Source organism: Schistocerca gregaria, chromosome 1 (assembly GCF_023897955.1).
Source record: "Schistocerca gregaria isolate iqSchGreg1 chromosome 1, iqSchGreg1.2, whole genome shotgun sequence".
In the NCBI taxonomy this organism is placed as follows: Eukaryota; Metazoa; Arthropoda; class Insecta; order Orthoptera; family Acrididae; genus Schistocerca; species Schistocerca gregaria.
The window spans coordinates 939752143-939775054 of NC_064920.1; the positions used below are offsets into that span (position 1 = coordinate 939752143).

The following is a 22912-nucleotide window of genomic DNA, read 5'->3' on the forward strand; positions in this document are numbered from 1 at the left end:
CAAAAATATAAACAGTACATAATAATACATCAATTGATTGTGTTACACATAAATAACTCTAAAAAGTGATAAAAACTATGGTAGCACATATATAAAGCAATAAATGTGTGACATTGTACATTGTAATTTATATATCCATGTGTTCACTCAATGAGTAGAAACAGCAACACTATAAATACAACTTTAGGGACTGTCTAAACAACTTTGCATGTAAAACAGCTTTTATTTTCACAAGGAGCTTATTAAAAAGCTTCAAACCTCTATGTCACAGACCCTTCTACCACATTCTGTTATTTGTAGGACTTGTAAGAAATTTTTCACTAAATCTGGTGTTATTGCCATGGACATCACAGCTATTGACCACAAACAACATCTGTGCAATGTCATCAATGTGTTGTAAGTGTCAGTCATGGACAGAACAGTGTTCTGTGTCATTGTGAGTGCGTTATGTTGGAACTAAGTGACTTCAAACATGGACGTATTTTTAGTTCTGGTATGGTGGGTGCTACCATAACAAAGGTAGTCAAAGTGTTTGGTGTTTCAAGAAGGACCATATCAAAGATTTACACTGCACACAGGAAAACTGGAAACACATCATCTGCTAAATTACAACATGAGTGATAGTTTGCGTTGAGTGATTATGACATATGGTCATTGAAGAGGATTGTGATGAAAAATAAGAGGATGACAGCTGCAAAGGTCACTGCAGAACTGAATGTCACACTCATGAATCCCTTCAGCGCTGAAATAATGTGATGGGAGCTCCAAAACCTGGGAATTGCAGTGCAAGCATCAGTGATACAAAAGCCCGAATACGAAAATGTAGTGCCGAAAGTCATAAAACCTGGACTATGGAACAACAGAAAAAAGTCATTTGGTAAGATGAGGCATGTTGCACACTGTATCCAACTTATGGTTGAATTTATGTGCCAAGAATGAAATATGTAGGAGGTTTGGTGATGAGTTTGGCAGCAATATTCCACTGCCTCCATGGGTGTTCTGCAAGGAAGCATTACTGCCAAAGATTATGTGACCACTCTGACTGATCAGACCCGTCCCATGATACAGTGTTTGTTCCTCGTTAATGATGCTGTGCTCCAAGATGATAGGGCTCCTGTACACATAGTTTGCATTGGCCAGGATTGGTTTTGTGAGCACCTCTCCTGGCCACCACGGTCATCAAATCTCAATATTATTGAGCCACATGATTGCTATCCACCTCCATCATCAGTACCTGAACTTGCAATTATTTTGCGGAAATAATGGTATAAGATTCCTTTGAAAACCAAGCAGTACATACAGTTATCCTTCTGAGATGACAGGAATCTGTTCTGAATGTCAGTGGGTTTTCTATGCTGTATTAGGCCTGGTAAAGTGTTATGTTTTTGGTATTCCCACATTTTTATGCACCACTTGTATGTTATGTGCTGTGAAGGAGGGTTTGCATGAATGCCTTGTTTTATTTCTATTTATTATTCCAATGGCTTCTTTTGAGTTGCTTCAAATAAAATACTCATAAGTACTACATCAGACCTTTGAGAATGTTGGGATTATGTTAAAATACCATAGTAAAACCATGAAATTTTTGTTGTCTTCTAAACTTTGGGAGAACATAAGATGTCATTCTCTTACTCATTTAACTCAACTAATATCATTAATAAAATGCAACTGTAATATATTCAAATAAGATGAGAACTTTAATTTCACTGTCCATTCAGTATACTGTCCACAGTATATTATTTAACTAAATAACAATTGCAGCAAAACCTTGTGGAGCTGGAAACAAGAGTAGCTGAACTTAGGTTAGAATACAATCTACTCACAGCGCTGGATGGATCCCTGATGGGGCTTCATGGCCTACAGAAATTAAATATAAGCCATAATTTAATTGAAACCATTTCTCCTGATGATCTTATCAACCTGGATGAACTGAAAGTATTGGACATCTCATTCAATCGACTCACTACTTTAGAAGAAACGTCTAAGGTATGTCCTACTTTTACCTGAGAATATATGTGTATAGTCTATGATTTATAAATACAGCCATGGGTTGACAAGGGGGAATACGATGAAAAGGGGGAAAGGGGATAACAAAGTGTTAAAATTTATCATCAGATCTCTGATTTGGTACTACTTGTAGTAGAGAGATAGATAACAAGATATATCTGCTCTGAAGCTACTGTTAAATTAGTTTAATAAGTAATAAATATAATTACTGTACTATATTTTAGTTATAAAGCTTTGTCAGGCTTCTGTTTGAGACCTAGACAAGGGGTCTGCAGAAGACATCATTAATGAGTTTTCTTTTAATGAACTGTAACCTGATACGGATAAAAGGTAAGATAATACTGTCCCATGTGATTCTTATGCATTTGTTTTATTACCTAATTTTCTGTGTGTATGGCATAGTTTTGTTTCTATTACACAATTTAAAATTTTATAATTTTTCTTGTTCTATAATTTTCCTGCTTGTTTTCCAGTAGCCTTATGATCTACAAATCTTTCTAGCAAACCATAATCTAATCACCTGATCTCCTGCATTATTCATTATCTTTAACTTACAGTGGTCTTAGGAAGCATTATTGCAACTACACTGCCTGACAAAAAAAGTGAAGCACCCAAAAGACATGGTTAGATATAAAATTAGCTTCGCACATGTTCATAACTTTGGCAGATTAAAGGAATGCCCAGTACCAGGTAGAACAGCGACCAGAGTGCATAACAGTTGTTCATGTTAAACGTTGTTACTGGGTCTGGTAGGTCACATTAGGGGCATGAATACCATCATATGTTGAGTGATCACTGTGAGAGACATGAAGATGCCACATACTCATGTAAGATAGTATTATTAGCACTTGATAGACCCAAAAGGACAATCATAGTGGGTGTCTGTTTGGTTGACTGGTCAAATCAGGCAGTATCCATAATATTGATACATTTTTCTGTGACAGTGGCCCAGTGTCAGACTGCGTGGGAATGTGGGGACAGGCATACTTATCATTCAGATTCTGGTCAACTACATCTGATCACCACAAGAGAGGATTGATACATTGTGCACCAAGCACATTCTTAACATCTTCACATCTGTGTCTGTTGTCTGAGAACAAGTTATGGAGTTCCTGCAATATTCTGTGCAATCTCACACCATTAGTCAGAGAGTAGCAGTAGCTGATTAGGGAATTACCATCCCATGTGTAGGCTGCTATTAACACCACAACACAAAAGGCTGTGTTTGGATTGGTGCCATGACTGGACAGCATTGACTGTTGATGACGGGATGAAGTGTGAAATTGATAGCAGCAAGATTTGTGGGTAAAATTTAAGTATATACTGAAAGGATAGGCAAATGGGAAATGCAGGAGGTATACTGGTCACAGCAGACTGGGAACTCAAAACCAACGAGAAAGAAATTGAAGCTAAATGTGAGATTGTTTGAGCAAGACTCAGTATCAAGGGTGGGAATAAAATGATAATTGGGTCCTCCTATCATCCGCAACACTCGTCTCCTGATGTAACCAAAACCTTAAAGAAAACCTCAGTTCACTTGTATGAAGTTCCCCAGACATACTTTAATCATCAGTGGAGACTTTAATCACCCAGCACTTAATTGGGAAAATTACAGTTTTGTTAGTTCTGGGCTTGCTAACATCCTGTGAAACATTAGTAAATGCCTTCTCTGAAAACTATCTTGAATGGATAGCTAAGAACCCTACTCATGATGGGAAGATATTGGATCTAATAGCAACAAATAGACCTGACCTCTTTGAGGAAGTCCACATCAAAACTGCTATTAGTGACCATGACCTAGTTGTGGGAACAGTGATTACCAGAGTGCAAAGAACAACTAAAACAAGCAGAAAGATATACATTCAGTAGATTAGATAAAAAAATCACTAATGTCATATCACAGTGAGGAACATGAGACTTTCAGCACAGGGCAGGAGCACATAGAGGAAATATGGCTCAAGTTTAAAAGCATAGTTGACCATGCATTGGATAGGTGAGTACACAGTAGAACAGCTCATGATGGGAGGGAGCCTCCATAGTACACAGTCACTGTAAAGAACTTCTAAAGAAACAGAGATTACTGTATAATAAGTACAAAACAGAGCATAAGGAATGAGACAGAAACTGAAATTGAAACTGAAGGTAGCAAAGCAAAGGCTGAAATGCTTAACTCCATTTGTGAATGTTCCTTTACAAAGGAAAAACCAGGAGAATTGTTCCGGTTTAATCCTCATACTACTGAAAAGATGAATGAAATAAGTATTGGTGTCAGGGGTATTGAGAAACAGCTGAAATTGTTAAAACTGAACAGAGGTCCAGGGCCTGGCAGAATCTCTGTCAGAGTCTATACTGAATTTACAGCTGAGTTAGCCCCTCTTCTGACTATAATCTATTGCTCAGGTGTGTGGATCACCTACCAAACAGGACTAACAGGGCATATTGAACATATACAGAGAAGCACAGCACTAATGGTCATAGGTTTTTTTGATCCATGGGAGAGTGTCAAAGAGATACTGAAGGAATTTAACAGGAACACTCTTGGAAATAGATGTAAACTATCCCATAAAAGTCTATTGACAAAGTTTCAATGACATATTGCTCACACAGGGATCACAAGGATAAAATCTTACTGCATACGCTGAGGCATTCAAACAATCATTCTTCCTGTGCTCCATACATAAATAGAATATGAAGAAACCCTAATAACTGGTACATTGGGACATACCCTCTGCTCTGCAGAGTATAGATGTGGATGTAGGTTTTGCCCAGTGAAGAATCACATTTGTGCACTATATTGGCTCTCAGATGACCAGCATCAGTGAGTATGGTGGTGATCTGTTGAGAGGTTCCATTCATCCAGAGCTTTGGAAGGGCACAGCCATGTTACTCCTGGCATCATGGTGTGAGAAACTATCAAGTATGACTTCAGGTCATGGCTACTAATGATTGAGGGAACTATGAAAGCACAACAGCACATCGTGGACATCTTGCGTGCTCATGTGTTACCTCTCATGTGATAGTATCATTGTTTCATTTTTCAATAGGACAATGCTTGTATACACAGGGCACATGTCTCTATGAATCATCTGCATGAAGGTGAGGTCCTCCTATGGCCAGGAAGTTTCCCAGGTCTGTCACTGATAGAACATGTGTGGGACCAGCTTGGATGTCAACTCCACCTCAGTTCCAGTATTCAGGACATCAAGGACCAGCTACAACAGGTGTGACACAGCTTGTTTCAGGGGAGAATATAACAGCTTTATGACATACTTCTCGACTGAAACAGTGCATGCATCTACGCCAGAGAGGGTGCAATGTCTTACCAATATTGGCAAGTTCTTTGTAAATTTGACAGATATTGTGATTAGTGGAATAACATCACATACCCTCTCAACCCATGAAACTTTATTTCGTTTCCTGTTCCCGATTTGTGTGCTTCACTTTTATTGTCAAGCATGATATGCTGACTGTCTGTTTTGTTGGAATCATGTACATTTTTTTGTGTTCAAGCTGTTATATGGTCATTTTGGTCAAATGTACTGCATATGATTTGTATTAAATTTCTCTAAAGATCAGTCTTATTTCATATTGATTCAATGAATTGAGTTTTAGGTTTGAAAAATAGATATATTTTTCATGCTTAATAAATAAATATATTTGGAAGCCCTAATTCTTTGATCAGGCTTCTGGAGGGTATTCTTGAGTTAATACCACAAATAATTCATATTACATACCATAAAAAAGACATGTCAAGTTGTAGATGGGCACAATTAAATGACACCCACATGTATTGATATTCCTACCTGGTGTTTCCATTGTTTGACCATATTACACACCTTTTGAATTGGAAAATTTTAGCTTGATTTAATAAAGTACTCCAAAAGATGACCCTTTATGATGCTATCAAATGAAAGTAGGCAAAGTGAACGAGGTTTTTAAATTTTTATATCAGTCTGCATTGCAAATTAAGATTTGTTTAGGCTCTTCAGCAGTTCTGTGGTGTGCTCCTCCCAGTTGAATTTATCATCAAGATTTAATCCCAAGAATTTAACACCATCAGCCTTTTCTGTCTACTAGCCATCATATTTCAGACAAGTATATGGATGAAATCCTTTACAGGTCCTGAACTGCATATAGTACACCTTCTCAAATTTTAGCGACAAAGAACTGCCAAGGAGTCATTCATTAATGGGCATGAAAATGTCATTGACAGTATTTTTCTTAAACTGTACTTTATTTGTTATTTACTGCAATGTTTGTATCAACTGAAAACAAAACAAACTGGTAATGTTAGTGATGAAAACATCAGTCATTTATGCAGAAGAAAAGTTCAGGTAGTAAGATGGAAACTTGTTTTATGTACAGGAAATTAGTTTCCAGTTGGATGATAATTTATAGTTTAATAGTGGAATTTTTACACAATTTAAATCCTTTATTTCCTGTCAAAGAGATACAATTTGAACAGTTTTCTGGTATTTTCATTACGCCACAGGATTCTAATTTACTTAAAAGGATATTATTATTTAAACACTCAAACATCTTTCACATATCACATACGATATCAATAGCCTGTAATTTATTGTACAACAAATTAAGTACATTTTTGCTGTGAGTGTAAATAGCTGTCTCAATATTGAAACCATTTATAAATCTAAAACTTTACTTTTATAATAGTATTATTATTTGCAATCAGATAGTTAAGAAATAGCTTGTATATTACATTTTCTAAAAATTTTGAGAATGATGGCAAAAGCGAAATTAAATCAATGACTGTTCCTTCTGTTACCTGTTGCAATATCTGATATCACTCTTTACCCTTCTGTCTCCTTAACCTGTCCAGATCTTCCTAGTCTTATTTAATTCAGCCTAAAGGGCAGAAATTTCCCCTTCCTGTTCTGCTGTCTTCCTACCTCTATTTCAAAATCTGCAAAACCGTTGAGGACCTCATTTACCTTTCCAGTTCCCACAAAATTCCAATCACCCTAATGGATAAAATGACAGTATTAATCACAGCACACCCTAAAACTAACAGTTGTATGGTAAATATGTCATTTTTCACACATGATAAATAATTGAAAAGAATAATTTAATGAAATTACTAAGAAATAGGAAAGCATGTTTACAAAAATCTGGTCTATAGACAGCTGCATATGTCAACAAACTATGTGCATAAATTTGTTGAACCAAAAAAATTAAAATTTACACCATCTTCTGAAAATATAAACAAGGTATAAACTCTACTTAATTATGTGGTAATGAAAACAATTATATAAGATTGTCTCTGTACACTGTGCCAAAATGCAAACGAAAAGGTGACTACAACTTATTTGTTTTACTTAACTTTTTATGCTATCTCAAACAAATCTCTCTCTCTCTCTCTCTCTCTCTCTCTCTCTCTCTCTCTCTCTCTCTCTCTCTCTCTAAAACACACACACACACACACACACACACACACACACACACACACACACACACACAAATTTTTGTATTGCACATTCAAAGTTTAGCATTTGTGACTTTTGCACTACTATGATAGTTATAGGAAACTATGAATGGTTAATGTGTATTAAAAAATTAGCCATGTTAATGATTAAAAATTGATTAATGTAATGTTGTGAACAGATCTTGTATATTTAATTGTATCTATAAAGTTTTTCAGTAGTTCTGTTCTTACTTTATGGGGTTTGCTAAAGTCTATACTGAAATCACCACTGATGATTTTTTTCACACACTTCAGAAAGATGATTTATTTTATTGGAGGATAGACACTTAATATTTTTTATATTCTTGCTTAAATTATCACACTCTTTATGAAAAATCAGTTTCACTTAGCTCAACACTGAACCTTGTTCAGTTGATGCAAGTTTAATGTTATACAACATGGATTCTCGAACTGGGTTCTATTTCTGAACTAAGTTTAAAATTGACTTTCGGTCAGATGTTCATACAGTCAGTCCTAAAAGTAGTAGATGAGTTTAGCTATTTGGGCAGAAAAATACCTAATGATAGCCAAAGTAGAAAAAGACATAAAATGCAGACTTGCAATAGCAAGAAAAGAATTTCTGAAAAAGAGATATGTTTTTATATCTAATATAAGTTTAATCTTTTCTGAAAGTATGGAGTTATGGAGTGTAGCCTTATATGGAAGTGGAATGTGGATGATAAGCAGTGCAGACAAAAATGAACACAAGATTTCAAAGTACACTGAAGACTGTATGGGTAGACTGGAGGAGCACTGAATAGCATTTGGGAGAAAAGATATTAATGGCACCATATGATTAAAAGAAAGAGATCAATTGAAAGGGCACGTTTTGAGGCTTCAAGGAATTGTTACTTTGGTAACTGGGAAAAGTGCACCTTGGTAGCTGCACGGTCAGTGCAGTAGATTGCTATATATGTACATTAAAAAACACTAAGAAAACTATGGGAAATAAAAATTGTAAAGGGGTATTAAAGAATGGAAATCTCATGATGGAATAACAACAATTTGGGAAGGATAGTTTGCTCCTCACCACATAGTGAAGGCATCGAATCACAGTCAGCACAGTGAAATGGAATACTACAAATACTTTAAGTTTTTGGACAAAGCCCTGTTTCCAGGGTGGATAAAATACACGCATCCTCACAGCTCACTCACATATGACCATTGCCCGTGGACACTTTGTGTATATGTGAGATGCGTGACTGTGTGTGTGTGTTCTACTATGGAAGAAGGACTTTGTCTGAAAGCTTAAATTATGTGTTGTGTTGTCTTTTCCATCAAGGAGGATCAAAGCTTGAGTATGCAAAGCAGGTTCAAATGGATGTAGGTCGTAGTAGCTATGCAGAGATGAAGGTGCAAGCACAGGGTAGACTAACAGTGAAAGCTGTAAGGAACCAGTCCTTGGACTGAAGACCTAAAACAAAGTTACATGACTAATTCATGAATGAATAATCAATAAATCTCCTGAGTGTTCATCTGCCATGGTCTCATGAATGATGTCATGGGAAAAAAAGTCATTTACACTTTCTCAACTCTCAGCTTGAAACATTTCAACTTTTTTTGTCAGATATGATAGTTTCTATTGTAAAAATTATAGATGTGCTGTTTATCATAATTGTGATTGTAAAGATCATGCATTATTTCTAATATTTTATCAAATGCAAATTCCTATTATTTCAGACTGTTCTTCCAGCTTTGGAGTTTCTGTATGTTTCAAATAACTTGCTAACGGCCCTAGAAAAAGACTTCCATGGACTTCCAGTTCTGTGTTGGGCTGATTTATCACACAACCAGATACAAACTGTCGGCCAGGATCTTATAGCACACACTAGGTGTCGAAGGTTTGGTGTTTATGACACCCTTAGGATATATGTTGATGGTAAGAAGAAAACTTTTAATTATATATACAAGATTTTGTGTGTGTGTGTGTGTGTGTGTGTGTGTGTGTGTGTGTGTGTGTGTGTGTGTGTGTGTGTGTTTCTGTGCCTGTGTGTGTGTGTGTGTGTGTGTGTGTGTGTGTGTGTAAAAGAGAGAGAGAGAGAGAGAGAGAGAGAGAGAACAATACGTGCTTCATTATACATGTATATCAGGTAACAAGGCAAATTTATTGATTTTAGATTGTCTACTGCAAATCATCATTTGATTCATATTGATGACAATTTAGACAATATGTTTATATTTTTTCACCCTTAGTTCATAAAAGCATTAAACACATTTCAAAGTTTTTGATCATATTAGTAAAATCTCTTTGTTTTACCTTTAAAAAAGTGTAGAGTTCACCAATCTTTGACATGATGATATCCTCTCCTTCATGATTTGCTTCATATTTCCCAAACTTTGACTCTGCATATAATATTTTACTAAGAAGGCAGTCATCTACACATCGTAAGAAACAATATCTAGTACCATACCAAGCTTATTAAAATTTATTAATTTGGCCACTTATCATTTTGGATTGTCTCTACCTCTGTGGACTCCTAGAAGGAAAGGTGAGTATTCTTTGAGATGTCAGAAATGATAATCTGAAGCAAAAAAATCTCATATAAATAAATTCTTTATTCTGAAAGAAAAATTTGGAGTAAGAATTAAAACGCATGAAGAAGAAATAAAAACTTTGAGGTTTGCCGATGACGTTGTAATTCTGTCAGAGACAGCAAAGAACCTGGAAGAGCAGCTGAACGGAATGGACAGTGTATTGAAAGGAGGATATAAGATGAACATCAACAAAAGCAAAACGAGGATAATGGAATTTAGTTGAATTAAATCGGGTGCTGCGGGAGTTAGATTAGGAAATGAGACACTTACAGTAGTAAATGAGTTTTGATATTTGGGAGCAAAATAACTGATGATGGTTGAAGTAGAGAGAATATAAAATGTAGACTGGAAATGGCAAGGAAAGGGTTTCTGAAGAAGAGAAATTTGTTGACTTCGAGTAAAGATTTAAGCGTCAGGAAGTCATTTCTGAAAGTATTTGTATGGAGTGTAGCCATGTATGGAAGGGAAATGTGGATGATAAATAGTTTAGACAAGAAGAGAATAGAAGCTTTCGAAATGTGGTGCTACAGAATAATGCTGAAGATTAGATGGGTAGATCACATAACTAATGAGGAGGTATTAAACAGAATTGGAGAGAAGAGAAATTTGTGGCACAACTTAACTAGAAGAAGGGGTCGGTTGGTAGAGCATATTCTGAGGCATCAAGAGATCACCAATTTAGTATTGGAGGGCAGCATGGAGGGTAAAAATCATAGAGGGAGACCAAGAGATTTATTTATTTTTATTTATTTATTTATCCATCTGTAGACAATCAGGATTGTATGGATGTTGTCAACATGAGTATATACAATAGGTACACAAATTTATAATTGTCACAATCGGAATTCATGAATATTATAACAAGATGCATTTTTAAACCACTTAATGACACAGTTGCTAATTTTTACATATTTCTATGCATTCACATCATCTCAAGTAATCATTGACAGTATAAAAGCACTTTTCCGAGAGATATTTTTTTAGCGATTTCCTCAGGTTATCTATTTTGCTTATGTCTTTGATCCCTTGTGGAAGTTTATTGTATAATTTAATTCCATTATATAACATGCTATTTTGAGTTTTTGATTTGTTTTTCCTATAGAGGTCTAAGTGTTGTCTGTGTCTGGTGTCATGTACATGTATGGAACTGTTTATCGGGAACTGGTCAATGTGTCTTTTTATGTATATTACTGTCTGCAAAATGTATTCACACGGAACTATCAATATACCCAAAGATTTAAATAACTCTGTGCAATGGGATCTACTGCTACTTTTTGTTATGATTCGTACGGCCCGTTTTTGCAACTTAAATATTGTTTGTCTGTTCTGCTCTGTTGATCGCCAGAAGGTTATGCCATAACTAATTATAGAGTGGACATACGCAAAATATGCAGTTCTAGTACACCGGCTACTACACACTGAATTTATAATCCTAAGTGCATAGCATGCTGAAGCTATTCGCTTTCCAAGTACCGCAGTGTGCTTGGTCCAATTTAGTTGAGAGTCGACATGCATGCCTAAAAATTTTGTTGATGGTACACATTCTATGTGCTCGTCATTAATTTTTAGCTTGCTACTGTTCGGTGTTCTGTTTAAGTGGAAGCTAATACTATTGTTTTTTTTTTACATTTAGGGTTAATTTATTAGTCTCTATCCATTGGCATACATGCTTAAGTGTTTCCTGAGCTTTTTCATTGAATACACTAAACAGATTCAGAAGGATGTAGGTCACAGTAGGTACTGGGAGATGAAGGAGCTTGCACAGGATAGAATAGCATGGAGAGCTGTATCAAACCAGTCTCTGGACTGAAGACCACAACAACGACAATTCCGAATGTAGTGATGGTCAGGTCAGAACTTGTCCACCTAATCTCTTTGCTCTAAATAAAATAACCTATGATGGTCATAGGGACATGCACATGGTTTAGCAGCAAAAAAAGGTACATTTTGTTTCTCTAGTACAGTCCGGTGCAGGATGACCAGTTCACAGATTCAGATACAGATTGTTTATTAGTCATTCAGCATTTATGCATGCAGTAGACTTCATCAGTCCATGTACTTATTAGTATTACAAAATACATATTTACATTATTTAAATTGTTGTACTTGGCATTTGTAAAAATTCTTCTAAAGAATGAAAGGGTTTGCTAACAAGAAGCTGTGCAGTTTTTCCTTAAATAATCTGATTGACATGCTTGTGACATGTTCACACAGTTTGCTAATTTTTTTATTGAGATGTAGGTATGAGTACTGTTTGTTTTTTTTAGAATGTTTTGTGGTAACAGCAGAGTAGTACTCATTCGTGTGTTATTGTTACACTTAAATTTGGTAGTTCAGCAAAGTCATGTTATTCTGGAGGAACAAATAACAGGACACAGTTACTTTACAAGAGGGCATTCTGTTGGCTGTCATGTGATGTGTTGGCTAAAATGCTAATTTTCATTATTTCATGACCTGTAAAGTGTAAAGCGTATTAATGCTGTGATTGACTTATCAGTTTTTCCAATGTAACAACTCCTTTTGTGATCAGCTAAACAGATATTAACAGTTAGTTTCTTTATTCAAATTATTGTTACTTGTCTCCAATTAAAAGGAATTTTATACAGTGTAACCCTACAAAGCAAGCATAATTCATTCCAAGATCTTACTCACAGTTTGGAACACTTGTTAAGCAAAACAACTCATCTCATAAAAATTAATATAAAATACGATAATGTGTTCCATGCAGAAAAGTTACTAAAAGTTTTATCTATTAAAAATAAAGATTCCAAGACTTACCAAGCGGGAAAGCGCCGGCAGACAGGCACATGAACAAAACACACAAACACACACACAGAATTACAAGCTTTCGCAACTGGCAGTTGCTTCGTCAGGAAGGAAGGAAGGAGAGGGAAAAATGAAAGGGTGTGGGTTTTAAGGGAGAGGGTAAGGAGTCATTCCAATCCCGGGAGCGGAAAGACTTCCCTTAGGGGAAAAAAAGGACAGGTGTACACTCGCACACACACATATCCATCCGCACATACACAGACACAGCAAGTTTTATCTTATTCATACCATTTATTCAAAGAAAATTATACATACAGTATTATGTGCTTTATTATTCATGAGACATAACTTATTCTTTATTACTAGGAAGCTATCTGTACTCATTTGTTTCAGCCGATGCTTCAACACTTGGCAAAAATATGACACAGCATTATTATCAAATTAATTTGTAGTGCACATAGCCACTGCTTTATTGGGGTGACAATTTTCAGTGTACGATGTAACTGATTCCCAAGCTTTCATCATTTCTCTTGTTGTTCCAGAAGACTGCTGTTTTTTGCTGTTAGCACCTCCCTCTCCTCCTCCTCCTCTGATGAACTCCTCTCCACAACTTTCTGCTGTGAAACACACTGCAACTCCATTAGCTCTTCAGTCATTATTTCTAGGCTGTGATTTTCCACAAGCTCATTGATATCATTGGTACCCACTTATAGTCCCCTGCTCCTGGCCATAGTCTAACAGTTGCCAATTTGTGTGAAAAAATGTTTGACCTATGGTGACCTCAAACAGCCAATAAAAGGTACTGCAATTTTATTGATGCCTTCATAGTATGTACCCACAGCAAAGACATGTTGGATGTCTTCATGCTAAAATTCATTAGCAAAACGTATATACTGAAATGGAATACCAGTTAGGAGAATAAAATCATTTTCTGTCTAGGAGGTTTAATCTCATATTTTATAAGTCTAAATTCATTCAGTCTGTAGTGCAGTGGTTACTCACTTGTTTTGTTTTGAAGCCAAGTGTCTGTTCATTTAGTAAGCCAGTCAGTCAAGCCCTCATCTGTGTCCTGTTTACATCTTCAGAGCAGCGAGTTGCATATTCAGCTTTTCCTGTATTTTACTACTAGTGTTGGTCTTAAATTTTGAGCACATTTTTCTATTTGTGAGGTGTAATCTCATGTTTTGTAACTATAAGTGTACATTCAGGCAGTCTGTAGTGCAATTTTCATTTCTTCTGAACAGCCAGCCACACATCTCATTGATGTATCAGCATCTGTTAGTGACACATCAGGAGGGTAATAGGTTGCATATCTATTGTATTGTAGTGTACAGAACTGGGGACCTAGAAATGATGGAGAGGCTTCGTCCCCACTGTAGCCCTTAGTGGCTCACAAACCCACAACAGGCTACAGCAGTCCACTCACCCCACTGCCGCCCCATGCCGAACCCAGGGTTATTGTGCGGTTTGGCCCCCCCAGTGGACTACCCCCGGGAAAGTCTCACACCAAACGAGTGTAGCCCCAATGTTTGCATAGTAGAATAGTTATGGTGTAAGCATACGTGGAGAAAGTGTTTGCACAGCAATCACCAACATAGTGTAATTGAGGCGGGATAGGGGGAACCAGCTTGCATTCGCCGAGGCAGATGGAAAACCGCCTTAAAAACCATCCACAGACTGGCCGGCACACTGGACCTTGACACTAATCCTCCAGGCAGATTCGTGCCTGGGACTGGCATGCCTTCCTGCCTGAAAAGCAGTGTGTTAGACCGCATGGCTAACCTGGTGGGTTGCATATCTAGGTTCTGTTGGCTTGTATAGTTTACCTTCTCAATTAGTGGTGCTACGATGGGTAGGATGTGTGCATACTGTGTGCAGATGCAAGAGGAGTGGGCTGCAGTTTGTGAACAGCTTTATGCGCTTTTGGCTATGGTCAGCCACCTTCAGGCTGTTACCTTAGGGTGCAGGGGCAGTGGAGAACTTGGCATATTTATGGGACACCCCAGCTATTGCTTGTTTTACCCATAGGATCTGCTGGTAAGGCGTCTCCTAATATACCCATTGCAGTGTATTCACCCTCACAGCAGAGTGAATGGTCGGTGGTAACCTGTTCGCATCACTCGAGATGGAGGGACAATGTAGAGACTGACTGACTGGCCTTGCCTATTTGCCCTGTGAGTGAACATGTGGCCATTACTTCAGCAGAGTTCAAGCAGGCACAAGTGGGCAGGGGTTTGCTAATTATTGGCAGCTCCAATGTTAGGCTCATTATCGAGTTCCTTACAAAGATAGCATTCAGATCTGGAAATAAAGACAATCTGCATTCTGTTTGTCTGCTGGGAACCTCATCTAAGATATGGAGGTGGCCTTGCCTGCAGTTACTGAGTGTGCAAGGTGCAGATGTTTGCATGTTGTGGCTCACGTCTGAACCAATGACATTTGTTGCATGGGTTCTGAGGCCATCCTCAGTTCATACAGGTGGCTGGAGGATGTAGTGAAAGCTGCTGGCCTCATGCACAGGGTTTTAGCATGGCTTACAATTTTCAGCATTGTTCTCAGAGTAGACTGAGGTCCTTTGCTTTGGAGTCGAGTGTATGATTTCAACTAAAGGCTTCATTGACTCTGTGGCAGTCTAGACAGCAGATTGCTAGACCTGCATTATAGGGTGGGGATTTGTCAGGCTCCACTTGATAGGTCATGGGTGCAGTACATACGGAAGCAGTTACTTGGGTAACAGAGTACTTGTGGAGTGCCCTTGGTAATATTTTAGGCCAGGCAGTAGTTTGAGGCACTCTGATGAACACTCATAGTCATTATCCAGAAAGGGAAGTCAGACTGTTTTCAGAGCAAAGACACTTTGCCTGCCAAAATTTTATCAGTAAATTGTAAAGTTCTCAAGTTTACTGCCCCTCAGTAAAGTTCTCATGCTAAAATTATTCTTGGGACCGAGAGCTGGCTGAAGCCTGAAGTAGAAAGCTCTGAGATATTTAGTGAGTCTTGGAACATATATCAGAAAGACAGATTAGATGCCATCAGAGTGATAGTGCTCATTGGAACTGACAAAAACATTGTCTCTGTTGAGTTCAAAGTTGAGCTTGATTGCAGTTATCTGTTGCATATAATCAAGTTAATTGTTGGATGTTTTTATTAGCCACCTGATTCCATTGTGACAGTTATAGAGTCACTCAAAGAAAGTCTATGGTCTGTAGCATCTTAAACACCCAGATTATGCAATACTAGTTGGAGGAGACTGTAACCTAAGAATATAGACTGGGACATCTATGGATTCATTTCAGGGGTACAGACACACTGTGTTGCAAAGTATTTTTCAACATTTTTCCGAAAACCATCTTGAACAGCTAGTTTGGCAGCCCACATGCAATGGAAATATCTTAGACTTATAGCTACAAATGGATTGGACTTTATAAGCAGTGTCTGTTTAGAGATCGGGATTACTTATCATGATGTCATTATAGAAACTGTGGTTACAAAAGTGAATAACTCAGTCAAGAAGTCTAGGAGAGTATTTCTGCTAGAAAGAGCACATAAGTAGTTGTTAACATCACACTTAGACAGTGAACTGACATAACTTAGTTTCAATAAGATGGATGTAGAGGAATTATGGGCAAAGTTTAAACAGATTCAAGATTCAAAAACTATGCACCTAGTAAGTGGATTAAGGATTGAAAAGACCCACCAAGGCTTAACAATGAAATTCAGAAAATGCTGAGGAGGCAAAGGCTGTTGTACTCTCAGTTCAAAAGAGAATGCACAAAAGATGACAGGCAAAGTTTGGTTGCGATTCGAGCATCTTTGAAAAGATCTATGTGCAAAGCAGCCAGCAAAAGGTCTAGGTGAAAACTGAAGATAATACTGGCCCTAAGTAAAATGGTTAAGTAGGGCTAAGACTTCTATACGGCCACTTGTTGACCAGTCTGCTATAGCAGTAGAAGTTTTAAATTTTATGCTAAGAGATTGTTCTTGCAAGAGAACTGTACAAACATACCGTCATTTGACCATCAATCAGACTCCCATGTGAAGGACATAGTAATAAGCATATCTGGTGTAGAGAAACAACTGAAAGAGTTGAAACAAGTAAGTCACCAGGCCCGGATGGAATCCCAATTCAGTTCTACAAAGGATACTCTTCAGCATTGGCCCCTTACTTAGCTTGTATTTATTAAAGATCCGTCACCCAGCACAAAGTCCCAAGTGACCTGGAAAGAGTGCAGGTTACACTTAATTACAGCTTTCTCTTTTCTCACACAATATCCTGTACCCCAGTAGTAGTACAGGGTACCCTCAGTCACACATCACACAGTGGCTTGTGGAGTGTGTATGTATATGTAGATCAACAAGCAACATACAGAAAGCACTTTTATGTAGTACACGCAAAAGTACACACTGCCAGTCTCATTATGGAGTGCTCCTAGAAGGGGAGGAGGGAAAGAAATGAAATTTAACATTTGTTGAGAGGGTGTGTAAAATTCTTTCAATGATTATGAATTTGACTCAAATTTAAAAAGAACTTGGAAGTATGAGGTCATTTATCTGTATGATGTAGCGTTACCACTGACGTGGTTGCACGTATTGATTTGGTTGGAAAGGGTGTCATAAAGCTGGTGTATCCTCTCCTAGTGCAAACTGGCCCACAACTATTGTAAATGGTCCTTGATATAGTAGATACTGGCAATGGGACAGAGTTTATGTGTGCAGTCAAACTTCCCTCAGTCACTACCAGCAGGAGGTCATACTTGATGGCTTCCCACAACATGACACTGGGAGTTATACTACTGTGGCCCTCCAAAACATTTACAGAATGGAACCTCTCCCCAGGCTGTACTCACCAACCATAGCCATCCTGGGTAGTGCAGAACTGTGATTCATCACTGAACACAGTGCAAACACTGTTCATCAGCAGTCCATGCATCCTGGTCATAGCACAACTCCAAATGCAGCTGTTTGGTGTTGATGGCAGCCCGTGCTTGGGATGTTAATTCCCTAGTATAGCTGTTGCTAGTCTCTGAGCAATGGTGTGGGATGACACAGAATGTTTCATGGAGTCCAGAACTTGTTCTCAGATGATAGGCATATTTGGAGGGGTTATGATGGGCCTAGCGCATAATGCGGCAAGCCTCTCTTCTAGTGGTCAGACATATTTTATCAGAACCTTGACAATGAGAGTGCCTACATTCACATTCTCATGAAATCCACTTTTTGGCCACTGACATAGAAATTTCCCACAAATCTGGATACTGCATGATTTGACCAACCGGCCAAATGGAGACCAGCAATGAGGCTCTTTTCGAACTCCATCAGATGCTATAAAACTGTCTCAAACAAATATGCAGCATCTCCGTGATTTTCACAGTGATCAGTCAACATCTGATGTTGTTCGTGCCCTTTGTATACCATAACGGGTCTGGTAACAACACTGAACGTGAATACCACTAATGCATGTCATTGGTCATTCTATCTGTCGTCACAGAGAATTCTAACTCTTAACCATTTACATACACAATACACATTGATGCTCGATGCCCCCATGCCCCCCTCCCCCCCCCCCCCCCTCCCTTCACCACTCACTCCATGAACCATGCACCTCGTAATAGAGGAATGCCGTACCATAGGTGCAAGGACAATTGGGGGTTATCTGTTGAGAGGCCAGACAAACAAGTGGTTCCTGAAGTTTAGTAGTTGCAGAGGCAAAAATCTAGATGATTGTCTGATCTGGCTGTGTAATATCAACCAACAAGGCCTTGCTGTGCTGCTACTGAAATGGCTGAAAGTAAGGGGAAACTACAGCCATTATTTTTCCTGAGGGCATGCAGCTCTGATGTATGGTTAAGTAATGGTGTCCTCTTCCTGAACATTGATCTACATCTCTCTGATGGCTCCATCCACACCTATGTCCACATTACATCCACCAACCACCAACAATACTTGAATTTCAACAGCTGTCATCCTTTAACACCAACAAATGCCTCCCATACAGCCTAGCCATTTGTGGTTGGCATATCTGCAGTTATGAGAAATCCCTTGCCCAGTATGCTGAAGGCCCCACAAAGGCCTTTATAGACAGACAATAAGCCCTAAACCTAGTCACAAACAGATTTCGTGTGTCATGTTGTCACGCACCCTCAGCCAGGGGGGAGTCCCCCTCTTGTCATTCAGTATCACCCTGGACTGGAACAACGGTACAATATCCTTCACTAGGGCTTTGATTATTTCTGATCCTGCTATGAAATGAGCGATATCCTACCCAAGATCCTTCCTACCCCTCCTAAAGTGGTATTCTGTCACTTACCCAACCTGCACAATGTCCTAGTTCATCCCTATGCCACTTCCAATCCCACCCCTGGCCACAGGGATCATATCACTGTGACAGATCAAGTTGTAAGACCTGTGCAAGCCACCTACCCAGCACTTCATACTCCAGACCTGTCTCAGGGTTATCCTACTTGATCAGAGACTGGGCCACTTGTGAAAGCAGCCATGTCATATACAGTCCAACTCTGCCACAAAGACTGCACAGTTTCTTATGTCAGTATCACTATCAACCAGCTGTCCACCAGGATGGACGGCCACTATTAACCTGTTGCCAAGGACAGGGTTGACCGCACCCATAATTGTCCTGACCTCAACATCAGGTAACACTGATCCTGCACCCTTCTGCTGTCCTGTCATCCACCCCAGTTCATTTGCAAGCACCACTTTCAGTGTGCACCACTCCCCACCAGCCCTTACAATTATGTGTTATGTTTTGAGCCCATGTACTTACCACCCCTCCCTCTCAAATTCCTAGCTGGCAAACTGGCTCCCTCCCTGAGAGACACTAGCCACTCATACCTGTCTCTCTCTCCCTGCCTTCTGCCTCCCTCTCCATGCCTCCCTCTCCCTCTACACAACCCATCCGACACTACTTCCACCACAATCAATCCATATGAAAAAATAGTGTTAGTCCATCCAAAATCATGTAGAGGTGTAGGTGTGTGTGTGTGTGTGAGAGAGGGAGAGAGAGAGAGAGAGAGAGGAGGGGGGAGGGGTTGCAGAGTTGGGGGAGGACTGACAGAGATCAGATTTGCTGGACTTCATTTTTTGAGTAGCAGAAATGTGAAGTTTGTTTGCTAACAATTAACAACTGAAGAACATTATTTAGTCTGTTTCATCCTGTTGATAGTTCTGTTCATGTTATTTTTATGTGAATTTTACTTGTTCACTGATTCATGTGTTTGTTCCATGCAAATTTATATTTTCTAATGTGTGTTGACTTTTATTTCAATATTTTATCCTGACTGGGGATCCTGTTGTTAGTAGGCAATACAATTGGCACTTTTTCCTTACATTAAAGGAGCTGATGTCTACAGACATTTTCATAAATCCACGAGAAGGATATGATTACATTTTGATATGCCTTTTTCCCCCTACAACTTACTTTGTCTTGCTCTAATTATCCTGTCTCAAATGTCTGCCTAGTCATGTAGTAGTTCATACAGCAAGAATCAACAGTGGTTCTCTGTAGGCATTTAAAAAAAATACTGGGGTAATTTTAATGCTAAATTAATCATGAGGTGCATTTATTTTGCCACCTGTAGCTTTATCTGGAAGTATTTACATTATATCACTGTTGTAATTGATGGAACTCATTTTAATGTCTCATTCTTGCTTTCATTATCATCAAATAACTTCATAATGTATTATGTTATAAGAAAGTAATCAGCATGTCAGCTTTAATGAATATCTTAATTAGGCTTACTTTGTTTGCTCTTCAATTGCTGTGCATGTATTTCTACATTAAGGAATTTTTGTATTATGTTTTAGAAAATTTCTGCATTTAAGAAACAGATTTACACATTTTTGTACATGAGAAGATTATTGTTAGCATGGAAGGATAAAGTTAAAAAATATTGTCACTCTGTTAAGTTCCTAATTTCATGTCACATTATTCTTACATCTCTTGTCTATAAAAACTAAAAATATAAGATCAACTTGAACTTTTCCTCATATGTCAATTTTGTTTTAGGGAATCCTATTGTATGTGGTTCAGAGCTGGAGCAGGCTGTTGCTGCCATAGAAGCCCATTATGCCAAAATTCATGGTGTTCTTGAGTGTACCACAACAAACTTAACTACAGTTGCAGTAACCATAATTGAATAAAAAGTGGCCATTTGAGTTTTACATATAGTCACAATCCTTCATTCTGAAACTCATGATACCATCATAGACAGATTAATATGTTAAGTGACTCTGATGGGGTATCTGATGTGCAGTGAAAAGAACTAGTGTGTTGTGGAGTCTAAAGGACTGTAAGCAATGTTGTGTGTAGATGTCTGACATATGATAAGAAACAATGTCCACACATACATATAAGTACAAATCATGTGGTGTAACAGCTGGAACTTGAACAATAATCAGCTCAGCAAGTGGAAGTTTCCAATCAAAAAGTTGATGGAAAGTGCTATGATATTTATGGAAAAGTATTTCATTGATTCACATTTCGTTTCCTATTTTTTTGTTTTTGTTTTACTGTTTTTGTACAATGTAAAATAAAGAAAGAAAAATATATTTTTTAGTTGTTGTGTGTAAATAACATTGTGTGGTGCTATGAATCTCAACTTTATTTCTCTAGAGATGCTGTAATTAAAAACTGACAATGTTCTTTCTCTTTTTGACTTGACGGAAGAAAATGACTGGATTCATACAGAAAATGGCTTTTCTTTTTGACAGACTGATTATCAAAAAGTGTATGATTTTATGAATGAAACAGACTGTGGTGCACATGCCTTTAATTCTTTAAAATTTTGTTTATAGACTGAGTTGGAGAATTGTGTGAGTTTCAGAATGAAGCAACATGCATGCTTTATAACACACATATCTCATAATGCAATTATAATTAATAAAACAAAACTGATTTGAAATGTGTTATCAAGTTGAGCACATTGGCATGTGGTCTTCTGTTCAAGAATGGGGTCTTTGTTTTTTGTAACAGTATCACTTTCTTAAAAGAAATCTTATACTAAAATAATTCCATAATTCTATTGGAATGATATTTGTGTGATTTACTTACCCTGCCAGAAAATGTGTGTTTCAAATGTTTGATTCAGTTATTACTAATTACAGCTGAATCTGGAAGCACTAGAAAATGAATTTTTGCTACCGAGGACACATATTATTGAACACATTAAGAAATGCTTCCCACAATTACATTTTCTTAAGTATCAAGAGTATGTCTAAATTTGAGAAAGTAGAAAAAAACATCATTATTATTCTTTCTTAAAGTAAATTATTAGCGCTGATGGAAATAAACCAAAACCCACTCTCTTGCCAAGGGATTATCAAAAGTAGAATGATTTTGTAGCAGTAAAGAACCATGTGACCCACTATGTTTTAATGCTTATTATACTTAAACTCCAGTATGCATCATTTGTTTTTAGATGGTAAGTTTTGGTAATCTTCTAACAGAATGAGAATAATGGGAAAGAGAACATTGTTCCTTTACATACTCAAGAGAAACAGTCATTGACATAGTATTTAAGAGGTACAGAACAGGAATATGAATGCTCTCGTTTATTCTGGATTTTACAGAACACCCTGGAAAACTTGAAAACATAAGTAGATTAGCCACTCAGTTTAATAATCTCCCTTTTAGTGTGAAAGTGTGTAAGACACTGCTTCAATACTTTGAAAATATGATATATTTTTTGTGAATGTAGTGACTGATATTGTCTGCCTAACAAAGGTCTCCATACCTAATATTTATACATAATGAAATACAATAAATATATAGCCAGATTCAAGTGATTTTTTTCATATGGAGTCAGTAATACATTATCTTGTACAAAAAGCTTTGTACTTTATTTTAAGTTATTTAAGTAATAAAGTATAACACTGAATACCATGATGTACACTACTTATTGACAGCAAAAATGATGGATTGATTCACCAATTGTTACTAAATGTTGGTACTATCTCTCTCTTTTTCTCTTTCTTTCTCTCTCTCTCTCTCTCTCTCTCTCTCTCTCTCTCTCTCTCTCTCTCTTTCTGGGATTCATTTTGTAAACCAGTGAACTGTATCTTTTTGCTATAGCAGAAAATGGGCAGACAGAAGAAAGAAAGCATGAC

General features: G+C 37.6%; 1 protein-coding gene across 1 annotated transcript in view; it reads left to right on the forward strand.

Moving 5' to 3' along the window:
- The window catches only part of LOC126275497 (leucine-rich repeat and death domain-containing protein 1), a 195644-nt gene extending 172956 nt beyond the window's left edge, over window positions 1-22688 (forward strand). The window contains exons 6-8 of the mRNA XM_049977203.1: window positions 1762-1986; window positions 9170-9368; window positions 20814-22688. Coding sequence (XP_049833160.1) covers window positions 1762-1986; window positions 9170-9368; window positions 20814-20947 — 558 coding nt within the window. The 3' untranslated portion in view covers window positions 20948-22688. The remainder of the gene's footprint in view (window positions 1-1761; window positions 1987-9169; window positions 9369-20813) is intronic.
- Window positions 22689-22912: the final 224 nt, after the last annotated feature.